Source organism: Chinchilla lanigera, unplaced genomic scaffold (assembly GCF_000276665.1).
Source record: "Chinchilla lanigera isolate Chin_1 unplaced genomic scaffold, ChiLan1.0 scaffold00002, whole genome shotgun sequence".
Classification (NCBI taxonomy): domain Eukaryota; kingdom Metazoa; phylum Chordata; class Mammalia; order Rodentia; family Chinchillidae; genus Chinchilla; species Chinchilla lanigera.
The window spans coordinates 45,682,751-45,698,325 of NW_004955403.1; the positions used below are offsets into that span (position 1 = coordinate 45,682,751).

Here is a 15,575-nt window from a genome sequence, read left to right on the forward strand (position 1 = left end):
TGGCAGCTGGTGTCCTCCAGAGGGAAAAGGGCCCAGGGAGGCTGGGGATTTAGCTCAGTGGCACAGTACCTGCCTGGCAAGCGTGAGGTCGTGAGTTCGATTCCTGGTACCAGGAAAAAAAAAAAGGGCCCAGGCAGGACTCAGGCAGTGAAGAGCAGGAGCTCTCTGGAGTGGAGTGTGGAAAGAGCGGGGAGCCCGTAGATTAGCTGCAGCAGGTGGTTTTGTGGGTGTGGCCCAGGGACCCTCACCCCCAACTCCTGGTGGGCTGGGCATAGGGTGGGCAGGAAGCCCAGGGCCGCATCCTTGCTGCATCCTTGCCACTTCCCTCCCTGCCCAGGGTCCTGCACTCTTCAGCACCCCCTGTGGCCACCCTGCACCCCTGCCTTCCCCACCTGGATGCCATGCACCTGCCCTTGGGCTCTGGCTCCCTGCTTGGCACTGCCAGCTGCTCTGCTTGGCTTAAAGAGCTTCTTCCCTGCCTCTTGATGTGATGCCAATCCCTTCCTGCCTTGGGCACCCCCAAAAGTCTTGCAGGGTGTTCGCCAGAGGGTGGAGGGCACATAATATGTGCTCAGAGTGGGTTCTGCCTCAGGGGAACCATTACCTGCTTACTCGTGTCTTTGCCTGCTCTTCTGTTGCTCTAGTCTTGGAGGGGGCAGGGGACCAGGTCTGGAGTTACTGCCCTGTCCCCGCCCCGCACACCATGATGCCCACCCTGCACTCGGCCCTGCACAAAACACATGCGCACACAGGTGCACTCACATGTGCTCACACTCACGCACACACACACTGCCCTGTCGCACAAGAAATCTGCAGAGGACCCTCACCGGTGGGCATCAAGGTTCAGCCTTGGGGCCTGGGGCTTTTGAGCCAGGCCCCCCAGGAGGGGGGCTGTTTGGACTTTTGGGACACCCATCGAGGAGACCCTAAGCCACGAAGGAGAAGCAAGAGCCTGAAGACCTTCGGTCTGACCCCAGCACCTCCGGGGCATTTGGGCACTGTAGGGTGAGTGCCATCTCCCTGTGGGGCCCACAGCCACCTCCCCCTGCCCCCGCCCCTCCTGCCACTTGTTCCCTGGTGCTGAGGTGGGTCTGCCCACTCCCCTGCCCTGCCAGAGCCCCTTCTCCAGGGTACTGAGGCAGCCGCCCTCAGGCCTGACCCTCTCTCCCTCCTTCTGCAGCCACACACGAATCCATTAACTCACTCATTCCATGAGTATTTTATCCCTACTGTGTGCCAGAAGCTGGCATGAGGTGTTTGGGCTGGGGAAGTTAGGGAGTCAAACATGTTAGGGAAGTCTTGTTCAGTCATGAGCTGAGCCCCCTGCAGCTTCCAGCAGAGTCAAGAGGATGTCCACAGTGAACCCCAGGACTGGTCCTAGGGTACCCCTCGTCCCATATTTCCCACAGGCTAATGCAAAGGGCACAGGCAGCTTCCTCAGGCCCTGAGCAGACTTCCCTCTGCAGAACAGGGAAGGATCCCTCAGGAGGGGACCTGGGGGCTCCACCCCACAGCCCTGTGTTCCCATGAGCCCAGCAGGTCTGGCTGGGGAAAGCAGGGCCTTCTGGGAGTCGATGCTCCAGCTTGGGTTCTATGCTGAGGGAGCCCAGGAGCAGGGTCCCTTGCCACAGACCAGGGACACCTGACCAGCCCAATGCCAGCAGGCATTTATCCACTTTGGGTTCATTTCTAGAATTCTGGGTGTCCATTGGGATCCCCACACTTGCCCTGAGTGCCTGCCTCTGTGCCAGGCACGCAGTCCCCAAAGTGACCACAGACAGACCTGAGAATATGTGGCTGTGGCTTATATGTGTTATGACCATGTCCCTGCCCATGTGTCAGTGCACCTGTGTGTGTATGCATATGAGTGTGCGTGCGCAGGTGTGTGAGCAGCTCCATGTGTGAGTGAGCCGCTGGTGAGCCTGTGCATCTGTGCATGTGTGTGTATGTGAGTGTGTACATGCCCATGTCCAGCTCCCAGCACTTGTGTGTGCATCTCGCCATGTACATCTGTGCCTGCTTGTGTTCCTGCCTGTGTACGCGTCCCTGCACATATGTGGGAGTAGATCACATGTATCTCCTGTGTGTGCGTGGGCACAGGTTGGACAGGCGGCGGTACACGTGTGGCTACATCTCCAGTCTGCGTGTGCGTGGCACAACGTGGACGTGTGTCTGTCTGTGTGTTTGTGCCATGTGTTTGTCTGTCACCCAGTCTGGAGCACAGTTATGCATGCATGGACAGGGTGATGCAGGAGTCTGCCTGTGTGCATTTGTGTGAGCGCGTGTGTCTGTGTCTCACACTCTGTAGATGCAGCTGCCATCTGGGGGTGCAAGCAGAGTCCTCACCCCGCCCTCTGCACACATTGCTCCCTCTGCCAGCGACTCCCTGTTTCTCTGGCCCCAGTGTGCACACCCGCCGCCGTGCTGTCCCTCCAGGCCTCCTCCCTGAGCGGGCTCAGTCTCCGGCCCCTGTCGCTGCGCCTCCTCCCACCTGCTAACCCAGCCCTCCGTGACCTGGCTGCTGGACATGGCCGTGCTGCATGTGTGGCCGCCTGCCCTCCCACCCTGCCCCTGCCTCAGGCCCTGGGTGTGGTTATCACTGAGTTCCCTCCCTGGTCCCTGCCCTCCACCTCCACCCCTTGGTCCCTTTTCTCCTTCTCTCTCTCTCGTTTCAGAAAAAAGGCCAGCTCTGCAGCCCCCTCGGGGACGCCCCCAGCAGCTCAAATACCGAGTGCAGAAAAGAAACCGGACCCCCCAGTGAGGCCTACCAGGCCCCCCAGACCCTTCGTTACTCAGGAAGCTCACCTCGGACAAGTGGGCTGGGGCCTTCAGAGCCCGCCCGCCCCCCACCTCGGCTCTGCCGGCCGGCCCCTCCTCTGGCTGCACAGAACTGGTGCTCTCCTCTCCTCCCCTGTCCCCCTCAGCCGACAGGGGCACCTCCCCCTCCCCATTTTGATGGTGTCTGTGACATTTCCTGTTGTGAAGTAAAGAGGGACCCCTGCGTCCTGCTCCTTTCTCTTGCAGTCTGCTTGTCCATGTGTCTGTTTTTCCACTTGTCCGTCTGTCCAGTAAGCAGGTAATGGTAGAGGTCCCTGTGCTGATCAGCTCCAGACCCCCACCCTCCCTCCACCCACTCCTACCTTCTCTCCCCACAGCTGGGCTCCTCTCAGCTGGCTCCGCTTGATGCAGTGCTCGGGACCCTGTCATCGCCTTGGTTTCCTCTCCCCACCTGGTCCCCTGGCTGTTGCTGGCTCCTGCGCTGTGCCGATAGGAGGAAGCCCAGCCGGGCCTCCCGCTTCCCCCGGGGCCAGCAGCCCTCAGCCCAGAGCAGAGCCCACATACACTCCTTGCCCTTATTGCCTCTTGCAGACAAGGACGAGTGCTCCAAGGACAACGGCGGCTGCCAGCAGGACTGCGTCAACACTTTCGGCAGCTACGAGTGTCAGTGCCGCAGTGGCTTCGTCCTCCACGACAACAAGCATGACTGCAAAGAAGGTTAGGGCTGCACAGAGACCAGGGTGATGGTGGGGCAGCCAGAGCTTGCAGCGGCTTCCTGCTGTGCTGGGTGGGCATCAGGACATGAAGAGCTTGGTCTGTCCTCGTGGGCCCGTGACCTTGAGGGGGCTGCATTTCACTTCACATCTGCAGCACGAAGTCCCTTCTCTTCCTACCAAGGCAGAGAGGAGCTCACTGCTGCCCTGGGGCCCTATTTTCAGACCCTTCTGGGGGTTAGTGCTTCTTAAAACCGTGTCACTGGTCTTTCTGTCTGCCATGACCTCCCCCCAGCATGCAGGCCAGATAAGATAGTGGTTAAAAGCACAAACGCTGCTCCGCAGGCTTCAAGCTAGAAGGGGTCTTGCTCTGATGCTGACTTCGCTGCATTCTACCTCTGGAAAGGGAGCTCTTGAAAGGGGAGCTTTGATAAAGAGCAGCATCAAGACAGCCAGGAGAGACTGTGAACTTCGGGGAAGGGGGCCTGTTCATCTGCTTTTTTTCTGGGTCCCTTGAGAAGCACTCATGGTCCCTCACTCGGGTGTAGGCTAATGACAGATCTCCTGATTTCTATGGAGAGTTCTGTAGGGGAGTTAAGAGAGGAGAGGCCCTGCACCCAGGGATATTATGGCCTTGCTGAGGAGAGACACTCCCTTGTGTGTACAAGGGAGACAGAGAACAGGGAGACCAGAGTGGGGCGGGAAGGGCAGAGCAGCCACATGAAACTATGAGTGGGCAATGGGAACGGCCCACAGCTCAGCGCAGGAGATAGGCTGAGTGGCCTCCCCAGCGGCTCTGACTCGAGCCCCAGCTGTGTGGCTTGCATCCTGCCCACATCTTTTTCTTCTGGCTCCACTGTGCACTGGCTGCTGGAGGGCACAATCCTCAATAGTGCTCATTGGCTTTTGAATATGCATTTGGGAGGCCACACTTGTTGAAAGGAGGAAGTCACACTGCTGTGGATTGAGGAGACAGAAGTAGTGAGAATGTGGTGACGGCCAACTTTCTGAAGGTTGGTTGGGAAGGACAGGAAAGAAGAAGAGCCACAGCCGGAGGAGGAGGCTCAGGAGAGAGCTACCTGAGGGTGCCCTGAGGTTTGTGGGCTCAGGGCTGAGAGAGAGGGACAGTGCGTCCTTTGCGGTGTGAGGGTTCCTGTGGGATGGAGAGAAGAGGCAGGAAGCTGGGGTGTGAGGAGAGGTAGGCTGCAGCTGAGTTAAGAAGGGCCTGAGGGGAAGAAGAGCTGAAGGTTTGGGGATGGCTGCTGAGGAGCGGAGAGATAGAGCTAGCCAAGGACAGATCTGAAGAGTGGTGACTTGCAGGCCGTGGTGAGGTTGGACAGCAGAGACGGGGTTTCTTAAGGTTGAAAGACAGCATGAAGGGGCACCAAGGGACAGGCAGTGTCACTGAGCAGTTGGGTGATCAGCAGTCTTGTCCTGCTGGAGAGGGAAGTCAGTAAGTCTGCCCGGGGGGGAAACAATTGGCCCTCTGATTCCATGGGCTCTATCCCTGTGGGTTGTACCACGCTCAGATTGGAAATATGGTTAGGCCTACAGTGACTGTGTGTGTCTGTATGGAAAAGGTGCAGACTTCTTCTTGTCATGATTCCCTAAACGAGGCAGTGTAACAACTATTTATATAGCATTTATATTGTGCTAGGTATTATGTAAGTAATCCAGAGCCCATTTAAAGCAGACAGGAGGATGTGTGTAGGATCTATGCAAATACTATTCCATTTTATATAGAATATTTGAAAACCCAAGGTTCTGGAATCCTCCCAAGGTCCAGGAACAAATATATGGAGGGACATCTATCTGAGAGAAAACAGAACAAGACTGTGGAGGTCTCCTTAAAACGGAGTAACCATTGTCAAGAAAAGGGGACCTGAGCACATGGAGACGGGGAAGGTGGCTGCACAGAGAGTGATGTGTTGGTGGCAGAGCTTGGGTTGAGGTTGTTCAGAAGGAAGATAAGAAGTGACAGAGCTGAGGAGTCAGGTGGAGAGGTCGTGTGGGGTGGACCAGCCGCCTGTGTGTTGACATCACTCAGGATGGTGTCTGGGATGGAGGAAGGGCGGGTGGACTGAGTTAGGAGCCAAAGTCCCCTGTGGCTGTGGAGGCTGCAGGAGCAGTGAGTGACCGTGTCAGGATGCACAAAGGTTCATGGTTGGGGAGCTGTGAGAAGGCGTGAGCATGGGCCACTCCTGGTATGAGGTTTCCGTGGAAGACACAGTATGGCCAGAGCCACAAGGGTGAGGGGCTGGGGCGGGACTGCTACCATGGGTGTCGCCAGGGCCTCAGGGCTTCTGTCCGGAGCACGAAGTCAGTTTCCCTCCAGGGTGCATAGGCCAATGGAAGGAAATGGTGGAGGCCTTCAGTCCATGTCCTGAGTAGGGAACAAGAAACAGGAAGAGCCTTCTTCACAGGAGGCCTGGGAGCATGGGGTCCCTGCCAACCCTCCTCTATCACTCACATCCCTACAGCCGGCTGTGACCACAAGGTGACATCCACAAGCGGTACTATCACCAGCCCCAACTGGCCTGACAAATATCCCAGCAAAAAGGAGTGCACGTGGGCCATCTCCAGCACCCCTGGGCACCGGGTGAAGCTGGTAAGGTCCCCGCTCGCCAGCCCACATGGACACCCCCAATTCTCGGTGCCATATGCTGCTATCTTGTCCTCTCCGAAGCCTCCGTGAGGGATGGGTGCTGGCTACGGACAGGGTGGCTTGGCTGAGCCCCCGGGCCTGCCATCTCTCTCAGGACCAGTCAGTTTGGACAGAGGCCTCCCAGAATACACAGATGTCACCGCTCCTATGGGAGTACATGAGCTGGAATCCAGAAGCCTGGCTGGGTCTGGGGCCCCCGAATCCCACCTAGCTTCATCGAATCTGCGCTCCTTCTTTGCACCCTGCAGACCTTTGTGGAGATGGACATCGAGTCTCAGCCCGAGTGTGCCTACGACCACCTGGAGGTGTTTGACGGGCGTGACGCCAAGGCCCCCGTCCTCGGCCGCTTCTGTGGCAGCAAGAAGCCCGAGCCCGTCCTGGCCACAGGCAGCCGCATGTTCCTGCGCTTCTACTCCGACAACTCAGTGCAGAGGAAGGGCTTCCAGGCCTCGCACGCCACAGGTGAGGCCAGCTCAGGCCAGTGCACTGTCCTCATGCTACTCCTTGTTCTGGAGGCCTTGCTGGTCCTGGTTTTGAAGCCGGGCCTAGGGCACAGGTGGGGTTCACATGGAGCAGAGGAAGGGCTGGGTAGACATAGCCCTGGGGCTCGGGGGAGCAAGATACTGTGTTCTGAGGACCAGGCTGGAGGAGCAGAGTCAGCACTGGGTGAGCAGAGGAGGTCAGGGTTAGGGCAGAAAGGGCAGAAAATGGTGCTGGGGCTGTAGCTCAGTGGTAGAGTGCTTATCTACCACGCACAGAGTCCTGGGTTCGATCCCCAGCACCATAAAAATAGGGTGGGGGTAGGTGGGGTGGGGGGCTATGATGTCTGGGGGTGGGCAGGCGAGGGAACCTGGAATTGAATGAGGAGGGAATCCCCCAAACTCCCCATGGTACCATGCATGTCAATGCATCCGCCCACCCATACCCCACCCCCTGAAGGCCTGGTTCACTTACTGTACAGATATTTACTAACATGATTTATGTACAAGGCAGCCTTCTAAGTGCAAATCACAAAAATGAGCCCAGCAGACAAAGACCGCAGCCCCTGAGGGGCTTTCTTTGTGTTCATTTGCTTATTCAGCCACCGTGGACTTCCCCACTCAAGAGATGAAGGGGTGTACAGTGGTCCACCAGGCATGAGTCCTCCCCACTGCCCACTGGGCAGCTTGCAGTTCCACAGGCCGATAAGGCAGCGGAGACTTTCACAGTGTGAGACCAAACCTGAGATAAGGGCGGGAAGGAAGGCGCCCCGCCCCGGGCCTGGTGGGTGGGGGAGGGTGGCCTCATTCTGAGTAGGGGGGGAGACCAAGCCCCAGCACAGCTCAGGGCATACACGGGTGACAGTGAGTCACTTAGTTTGGCTAGAGGGATAGGTCTTCGAGGACAGCAGTGCAGTGGAACCACGTGGCTACAGAGAAAGGCTGGAGCCCAATCCTGAGAGACTGGGATTCACCCAAGGTTTCAGCCACCAGCTTCAGTCTCCTGCTGGGTCTTGAGCTACCTGTCACAGGTCCCCAGAGCTGATGGGTCCACAGCCTCCCCTTCTCCCTTTAATTCTGTCCCGACAGTCTCCACAGGGGACAGGAGAGAGGCCAGAGGGCATCGGAAAGACAGTGGCCACTGAGGACCCTGTCCTACGTGCTGTCTTTTGCCCTGCCCAGCACAAGGTCACAAATCAGAGGCCAAACCTCATCGGCCCCACAGACCTCAGCACTTGGCCCACAGCATGTTTTTTAAACATTTGGACCAACACTGAAAACTCAGTTTTCACGTAAAACCTAGACACACAGCTTCTCTCTTGAAAACGAAAGCTCTGGTGACACTGGGCCACCTTCTTCCATGACAGTTGTCATCTGGAGCAAATTAGAAATGTCATTTGTCAACAAAGTGAGACTTCCCTTTGCTCGGGGCCCCTCGCCCTGGAGCGTCCCAGCGTCTCCTCAGGCGTCTCTCCGGGGCTGGTGCCCCAAGCACTTTCTCTAGCCAAGTCCTGGGCCAAGTCCCAGCCCACCCATCATCAGCCACGTGGCCTGTGTCCTTGGTATCCGTCTCACCATGAGGGTTCAGTGTGGCATGACACAGTGCCTGGCACACGGCAGTGCTCAGGGGGTGGTGGCCCATCTTGTCTGCTGCAGAGTGTGGAGGCCAAGTGCGAGCAGACGTGAAGACCAAGGACCTTTACTCCCATGCTCAATTTGGCGACAACAACTATCCTGGGGGTGTGGATTGTGAGTGGGTCATTGTAGCCGAGGAGGGCTACGGCGTGGAGCTGGTGTTCCAGACCTTTGAGGTGGAGGAGGAGACGGACTGTGGCTATGACTACATGGAGCTCTTCGATGGCTACGACAGCACGGCCCCCAGGCTGGGGCGCTACTGCGGCTCAGGGGTGAGCACCCTCCTGGCCTCACAGCCCCCTGTTGTTACCCTTCACCTCTCTCCCCAATCCTGAGACCCTGTGGTGCTAGAGGCCACAATGCAAATGGCAGCACGTGTCTGGCCCTCTGCTAGAGCAGGGATGCCCAGTCTGTGGGTCCCTCGGAGGGGCCGCCCTGTGCTAAGCCAGCCCCTATCAGGAAGCCAGCCTCTGTTCCGGGCAGCACAGGGGTGCCTGTAGCCACTGCACCAGGCTCTGCTCTGACCTAGGCCTCCTCAGAACCAGCTGGGTTGGGCCTGCAGAGCAGCTTGCATCTGCGAATAGGGGTAGAGTTTGCCCTGTCTCCTTATTGACAGCCTTCCAGCCATGTCCCAGGGCCACTGCCAGGCCCTGGGGTGGGGGGCAGAGGTTGGGGCCTGAGCTGAGCTGCTCTCACCAGTCCTGGCTGGGACATAAAATGCTCTCAGCTCCTCCTCTGCCAATTTCTCCCCTTTGTGAGAGGCCAGCCTGTTCTGAAGCTACTCCTGCTGCTGTTCCAGCAGGCAGCGGGCACACAGCTCGATGGGCTTTTTACCAAGGCCATGGGCTAGCCCATGGTGGCTTTCTTTCCCTACAGTGAGACCTTACAGCCCCCCCGCTTTTCTCTCATCTGTTTTAATTCTATGCTCTCATCCCCTTCCTGCACACAGATGACCTTTCAAACACACACACACCCACACTCACACACACGCTCCAACACACTCCCCGGCCCCCACCTCAGTCATGGCAGCTCCAAGGCAGCCTGGTGCCCCAGGAGGGATTAAACCTTCTGGGAGTAGTGGCAGCTGCTGGGCCCTGCATTGGCTGAGCCTCCCCTTGGGAGCAGAGCTTCAGTCTTGTGTGACCAGCTGGGCCAGTGTGGAGTGGGCAGTGGGAAGCACATCCAGCCCCCCAGCCTGTCTGCTCAACTGCTCTGCCATCCCCTAGCTACCAAGCCAGGGCCCCCGCCTCACTCTGCCCTTTAATCTGAGTCCCATGCCAGATGGAATGTCTCCAGGGGCCTTCATCCAGGGACCTCCGCCAGGCTGGGACCACAAGGACAGTTGCTGGAAATGGCTCCAAGGCTCTTAGGAATGATTCCTTCTGTGCCCGAAGGACCAGGGCATCACTGTGGGCTTGTGAAGCCACCTAGGAAGGGCATGCCTGGCACAGCCCATTATCAGGGTCAGGACAGGCGCAGGGATAGGGTAGCAACGGCAGGTCCAGACTCTGGAGTGGGGAGCGGCTTCCCCTGCAGGTTTTCCCATGCCCCTACAGGCAGAAAAGCACGGCTCCATCTTCTCCGAGAGTCCACTAGGCCACCAGGAAGGCCACCCACCCGGTGACCTCCGCCCTGCACACGGCCACACTCACCATCTTGCTGTTTCCCCCACAACCCACCTAGGCTTGGAGAGTGGTGTGCAGGGAAGGGACCTAAGGCTCAGGGGAGGAGGGTGGCTGGTCCAAGACTGCTCTGCTAACTAGTTAGTAGCACAGATGGTTTAAAATAGAGGGCCTACTCCAAACTGAAGCTGCTCTCGCTCAGCAGCCCCATTAAACTCCCAAGGCTTGAATTCCACTTCAGGGGGCCGGGGGATCCGGTGAGCATCAGGGAGCTTCCTGCCTTCCTAGAGTTTGGGTCTTGGGCAGGGAAGAGAGAAGCCTCAGCCTCTCGCTGTCTTCCTCATGCCTGTCCCTTTCTCCTGCAGCCTCCTGAGGAGGTGTACTCGGCTGGGGACTCTGTCCTCGTGAAATTCCACTCAGACGACACCATCACCAAAAAAGGCTTCCACTTGCGCTACACCAGCACCAAGTTCCAGGACACACTCCACAGCAGGAAGTGACCCCTGCCTGGCATGGGGACGGGATGGAGTCCTGCTTCCCTCAGTCACTTAGACTGAACAGTGGGGGTGGCGGGCGGAAGGTGACACAGCATCCCTCACCCCCAGACGCCAGGACCTGCAGGGCTGACAGGCCGGATGAGGCTGTCCTCCGAGGCGGAGGAATTGGACTCCTCATAAGCCACCTCCCTGCGATCCCCTGCCAGGGCAAGGGGCCAGGGCCAGGGAGCCGGAGCTTTCACTGAGACACTTGAAGTGACCAGTCCTCCCTTGGGGCCTTGCCTGGGGGCAGTGTCAGCAGCACCCTGCCGCCTTCCCCACCGTCTCTACACACTGTACAGTGCATAGCCGGTGGCCCGTAATCTTCCTTGTAATGTACCTTTCCCACCCTTCTCCAGCCTCTGTATCGTGACCCCCACTTCTGTTTCCTGGGGCAGGAGTGTTGGTGCGTGCTCCCCAGGAGCCGCCGTGGGGAGATGAGAGGAGTGGGTGGAGAAACAAGACAGGGCTTCTCTCAGGCCCACTGGCTGGTTCGCCACACCAGGGCACCCCAGCCAATAAACTGAAAGTGTTACAGCCAGTGAATGTCCTGTGCCAGATGTTGTCTGGGGTGTGGGGGCTGGGTGTCTCCTTCCAGATGTGCAGGCTCGCTGGGCGTCTGAGGCTGGCATGTGGCCAGGACACCTGGTTTTGCTGGCTGCCCTTCCCTCCCACAATTCTAGGACCCCTAAGGGTGTGATTTCACACTTGGGCACCTGCATGCGAACACACACACACACACACACACACACACACACACACACACACACACACGGCTCTACAGGACAGTCTGCTAGCAAGTCACACCCATGCATTCTATGCACTCTGCTTGTGGAAAGGGGGGAGGGGTGGAACATTCTATAATGCGTGTGTTTTGGGGGGAAGGAAGAGGTATGTAAAAGGGGCTTGGGACGTGTTTGACCATCTGGCTTTTCTATCTCTTCATCTGGGGAAGGAACAAGTGAGCCATGAGCATGTCTGGCTGGGGAGCCCAGCAAGAGCCAAAAAACTAGCATCAGCCACCACAGGTCCACTTGCCACCCCCAGTGCCTGCTCTCCTGACGCCAGACCCTGAGCGCTGGCCCTGCAGGTCCTCTCCTGTGGGGACAAGAGCCCAATGCTTGCTAGGCAGCTACTGAGCAAACATTCCAACTCTGGCCCCTCTCCCCAGGCAACCCTCGTCCGTCCAGCCTCCTCCTTCCTGACATCGCCCCCTCCCTCCCTCCTGGGACCTGTGCCTCCCAGGGACAGAGACAGAACCACACCCTTCCAAGGAGGCTCTCCCTCCCCTTTCTCTCCCTGCCTGTCTCAGGGAAAGAGCAGAGAGAGATGGAGGACCAGAGACAGGACACGCTTACGCCGGGCCTGGCTATGCTCAGATTCTGGAGCAAGCCGGGCAGCCTGCCCAAGCTCTGGCTCCCTGAGAGCCTGCAGTGGACCATGCATCCTTTAGTAGCCCTAAGCTCCTCCCTCCTGCAGGGAAAGATGCTGTGTGGACTTGGGGATCTGCCTCCCAGTAGCAGTAGCCACAGTGGACTCTGTATTCGTTCTTACATTGCTTTTTAAGCAGAAAGCAGTCATGGAGAACAGGAAGTGCAGGTAGGGCCATCTTCCAGGAAGCTAGCCTCCTCTCCTCCAGGCTGACTTGGCATTGGTTTCTCCACAGCAGGAACTGTAGTCAGTAGCTATAGCCTTCCATATCAGCTCTCCAGGTCCTTCCAGGTCTCCAAGGACCACAATCCCAGCTCAAATGGCACAGGCCTGAAGGAGCCAAGAACATAACCCTGTCAAACCAAGGGGCTGCAGCCCACAGAGCACCTGCTCCTCCACCCCAACAGGGTCCCTTTGAATAGCAGCACGGCAGCTGGGGGAGGCTGGGGACCGGCCCTTGCAGCCTTCCCAGGCACATGTCCCAAGAGAGGACCAGAGGAAGACAATATAGTGGGTGAAGACGAGGTGGAGGGTGTGGAACGGGGCTCTCCTGGGGATGGGGTAGGAAATACATTTTGAAATTTATGAAGTTACTGTTTCCGGCTCGACCCGCCTTTACCTTCTGGCTGCTTCAGGGCTCTGAAGCAGGCCAACTCCAGTGCAGGGCATGTGATGCCACAGCTGAGGGAGGCGAGGAGATGCACTCCACCCATCCCCCAGCCCGAGGTCCCTTGGCTCCCCCTGGTCTTGGGTGGGCCCTGGCTCCCCCTGGACTAGCTGTGGGAGGGCTAGGCTAGAGCCACCTCAGCTCTGTGCTCCCAGCGTGGCATAAGGCCGAGACAAGCACAGCCCACAGCTGCTGACTTCTCTCTCCAGCCCCTTCGCCAGTCCTTAGCAGTCCGAGGACTTGGCTCTGCCACTGAGCTCTGGGACGCTGGCCAGGTGTCTCCTCCCTGGGCCTCTGCTCCCCAAACCTGTCACCTAGCCTCAGCATTCTTCCAGTCACAGCCACAGGCAAATGAGAAACCCCAACGTCTAGACTCCAGGGCAGCGGAGGTGCAGGGAGCCAGGCTGTTGAAGTAACCAGGACCCTTGGGAGACGTCCCAGCTTCATGGCCCAACAATTGACTCAACTGCCAAACCAGAAAGGTGGATGGCCAGCTCTCTTCTTTATTCCCTTTTGTCCCCTTTTCTTGGCCCACAGAGTTACAAGCTTGACGGTAAACAGCCCATTTTGAAGCATACCTGTATCACTGGGTGGCTGTGTGACTCTGGATAAGTCACTCACCCTCTCTGAGCCTCAGGTTCTCCATCTGTAAACCTGGGATGATAAGAACATTCAGCACGGTTGTGAAGAAGGAACGAGGTGAACTTTGAGGAAAGCTGGTCACTGTGCCCATCAAATACCAGACTGTTAATAAGGGGCCCGTTTTCTTTTCCTCCTCCCTCTATGAGACAGTTTTCTCTCCTGCGCTGCAGTATTTCCGGGTGGCAAGGAAACCTCCGGGTGCACTGGTTTCCAGCTCAGCAGTGGCTGCCCCTGCCAGGGGGCAATATTACCCCACAGCAGGGAGGGGCCTGTGGGCAGTAAGGGACACATTTCTGGCCAGCTGGTAGCCTTTCTGGGCACCTCCCAAGTTACACCCTGTACTTGACTGTCCCTACGCACAAGGCTGATTCTGGAATCCGTGAAAAGATTTGCTGCTCCAGTTTTGCAAAAATAGTAGAGCCTCACTTGGAGAGCTGGGGGAGAGGGCAGCCAGATGTTCTCCCCAGGGAACTGCGAGGCCCCTACCCCAGCCCCCTGCCGACCACAGTGGCCGTTCTGCCCCTGCCCTCCCCTCCTCCATCCCGGAACATCTGGTTCCAATCTCCTCCAAATGCTGGGGCCACACTGTTTTACGGCCAGTCACCTCAGCTGGGCTTCTCGAAGGCCTCCTCCATTTTGGGGAATGGGCCCTCTTCATCCTTTTCCTTGGGACCCCAGCCGCCTCTTTCCCTGACGCGGAGAAGAGACACATTTCCAGACCACACAAAGCTTTGAGGGTGCTGGGAGCTGAGCCCTCACCTCGACTCCCTCTGCTCTGGAGGGTGGGACGCCACCCACCCAGGACCAAAGGGAGAGATGCTGGCCTGAGAGGAGCGAATGCGCAGGGGAGTGTGAGCGTGCGTCCGGGCAGAGGAGACTGTGGGAGGTGCACGTGTCTTGGGGCACGCATGTGCAAGCATGTGCTTGTGCGAGGTATGTTTGTGTGTTTGTGCCTGCACAGCAGGACGCCCTACTTGTGACCTCAAGCCTCACCTCCTCACCACTGCCTTGTTTTCCCTCACTGCCTATACTGGCAGCAAAGCCAACTCAGGGCCCCTCGGCTGGACGTAGCTACTAAGGTCCGGGGCTGCTCTCACCTTGGAGTTCTGTGAGGTCCTCTAGGACCTGGGACAGGGCCGGTGCATGCGCATATGCATGAGCCTCAAACAGGGACCTTCCCTTCCACTGGGTCAGATTAGACTCCAGGCCAGAAAGGACCTCGGAATGGAGTCTGGCCCTGTTCAGATGCCCTGACCCTGCTCCATCTGACAGGTGCTTCAAGCAGCCCAGGGCTGGCCATGAGCCGGCGAGTGGCCATCTGGACGAGGAAGGAGAAACAGGCCCTCCAGTGAAACCTGCACGGAGCCCCTGCCTCTGGTCACTGCCTTTGTCCCCCAGTTAGAAGATTCTGGGAGCCAGTCCCACTTCCAAAGAAACCCAAAAGGGCTGTCAAAAGGAAGATCAAAGCCTGCCTCTCCGGAGGACTCTGAGAAGCCAAGCCTGCTCGGAGATAAGGGCACAGACCCTCGAGTTGTTCCCCATTCACCTTTAAACGGAACCTTCAAGGCATTCGCGACTCCACAGCACCCCCTGGTGTTATGCTGAAACTACACACAGCCTTGGTTAGAGGGAAGGCACAGGAGAGGGTGAGGGAGGGCCGCTGTGTCTGGGAAAGGCCTGGCCTCTGTCTTACTACTGTCCAGGGTGATGCCCATACACACTAGGGGAGCCAAGCACAGGGCAGTAAAATGGCTGTTTTTTTTTTTTTTTTTTTCTGAATGAAACCCTGGGCACTGTGGCTTCCTGGCATACAATGTGGGCAAACCTTTTAATTTCTTTGTGCCTCAGTTTCTTCATCTGTTAAGTGGGAATTAATAGCACCCCAGGCCTTTATGCAGACTTACATAACTGATGCACATGGAAGTGCAGGCCCAGGGCTGCACACAGTAGGTCCTCCAGAAGTGGTCAGTTGCCCTTTGGCTTTCTTGCCTGTCTCAAAGAGGCCTCGCCCCCAGGTCTGAGAAGCATGTGAATTTGGCCCTGACGCAGACAGTGTTGGTAAGGCGCCTCTGACACTTCTGGAACATTTCCAGTCCAGCCGAGGACCATTTTAATAAGTCCATAATAATAGATGCAGAGGTGACTCAGATCTGCAGATGAGAAGCCCTGCTGGGGGAAGGGCCACCCCAGCGGGAACAGGGAAAACCGGTGGCATTTGGGGCTGAAGCATGGCAGGTTGCAGCAGTGGCAAGGGCCCAGCGGGGACCCAGATTGCCCCCATCCTTCCCCTAGGACTTAGTGTCTCCACAAGGGCAGAGCAGGGCAGAGCAGATGACCTCCAGAGCACTCCCCAAGCTGGAGATGAGGCTGTGCTCTGCTGAGGCTCCTGAAGTAGGGTCTGGATATA

General features: G+C 57.8%; 1 protein-coding gene and 1 long non-coding RNA gene across 2 annotated transcripts in view; one reads left to right on the top strand and one right to left on the bottom strand.

Annotated features, from left to right (window-relative positions):
- Nucleotides 1-10,974, top strand: part of Bmp1 (bone morphogenetic protein 1) — a gene marked incomplete at its 5' end in the record, with an annotated part of 33,134 nt that extends 22,160 nt beyond the window's left edge. The window contains 5 exon segments of the mRNA XM_013513783.1: nt 3,370-3,495; nt 5,972-6,099; nt 6,405-6,618; nt 8,292-8,542; nt 10,258-10,974. Of these exon segments, the coding sequence (XP_013369237.1) occupies nt 3,370-3,495; nt 5,972-6,099; nt 6,405-6,618; nt 8,292-8,542; nt 10,258-10,392 (854 nt within the window).
- LOC106148437 lies at nt 5,200-12,372 on the bottom strand. Its single transcript, XR_001233881.1, has 2 exons — nt 11,983-12,372; nt 5,200-5,874 (listed from the first exon to the last, which is right to left on the bottom strand). It is a non-coding gene; the product is annotated as an uncharacterized LOC106148437 (long non-coding RNA).
- Nucleotides 12,373-15,575: the final 3,203 nt, after the last annotated feature.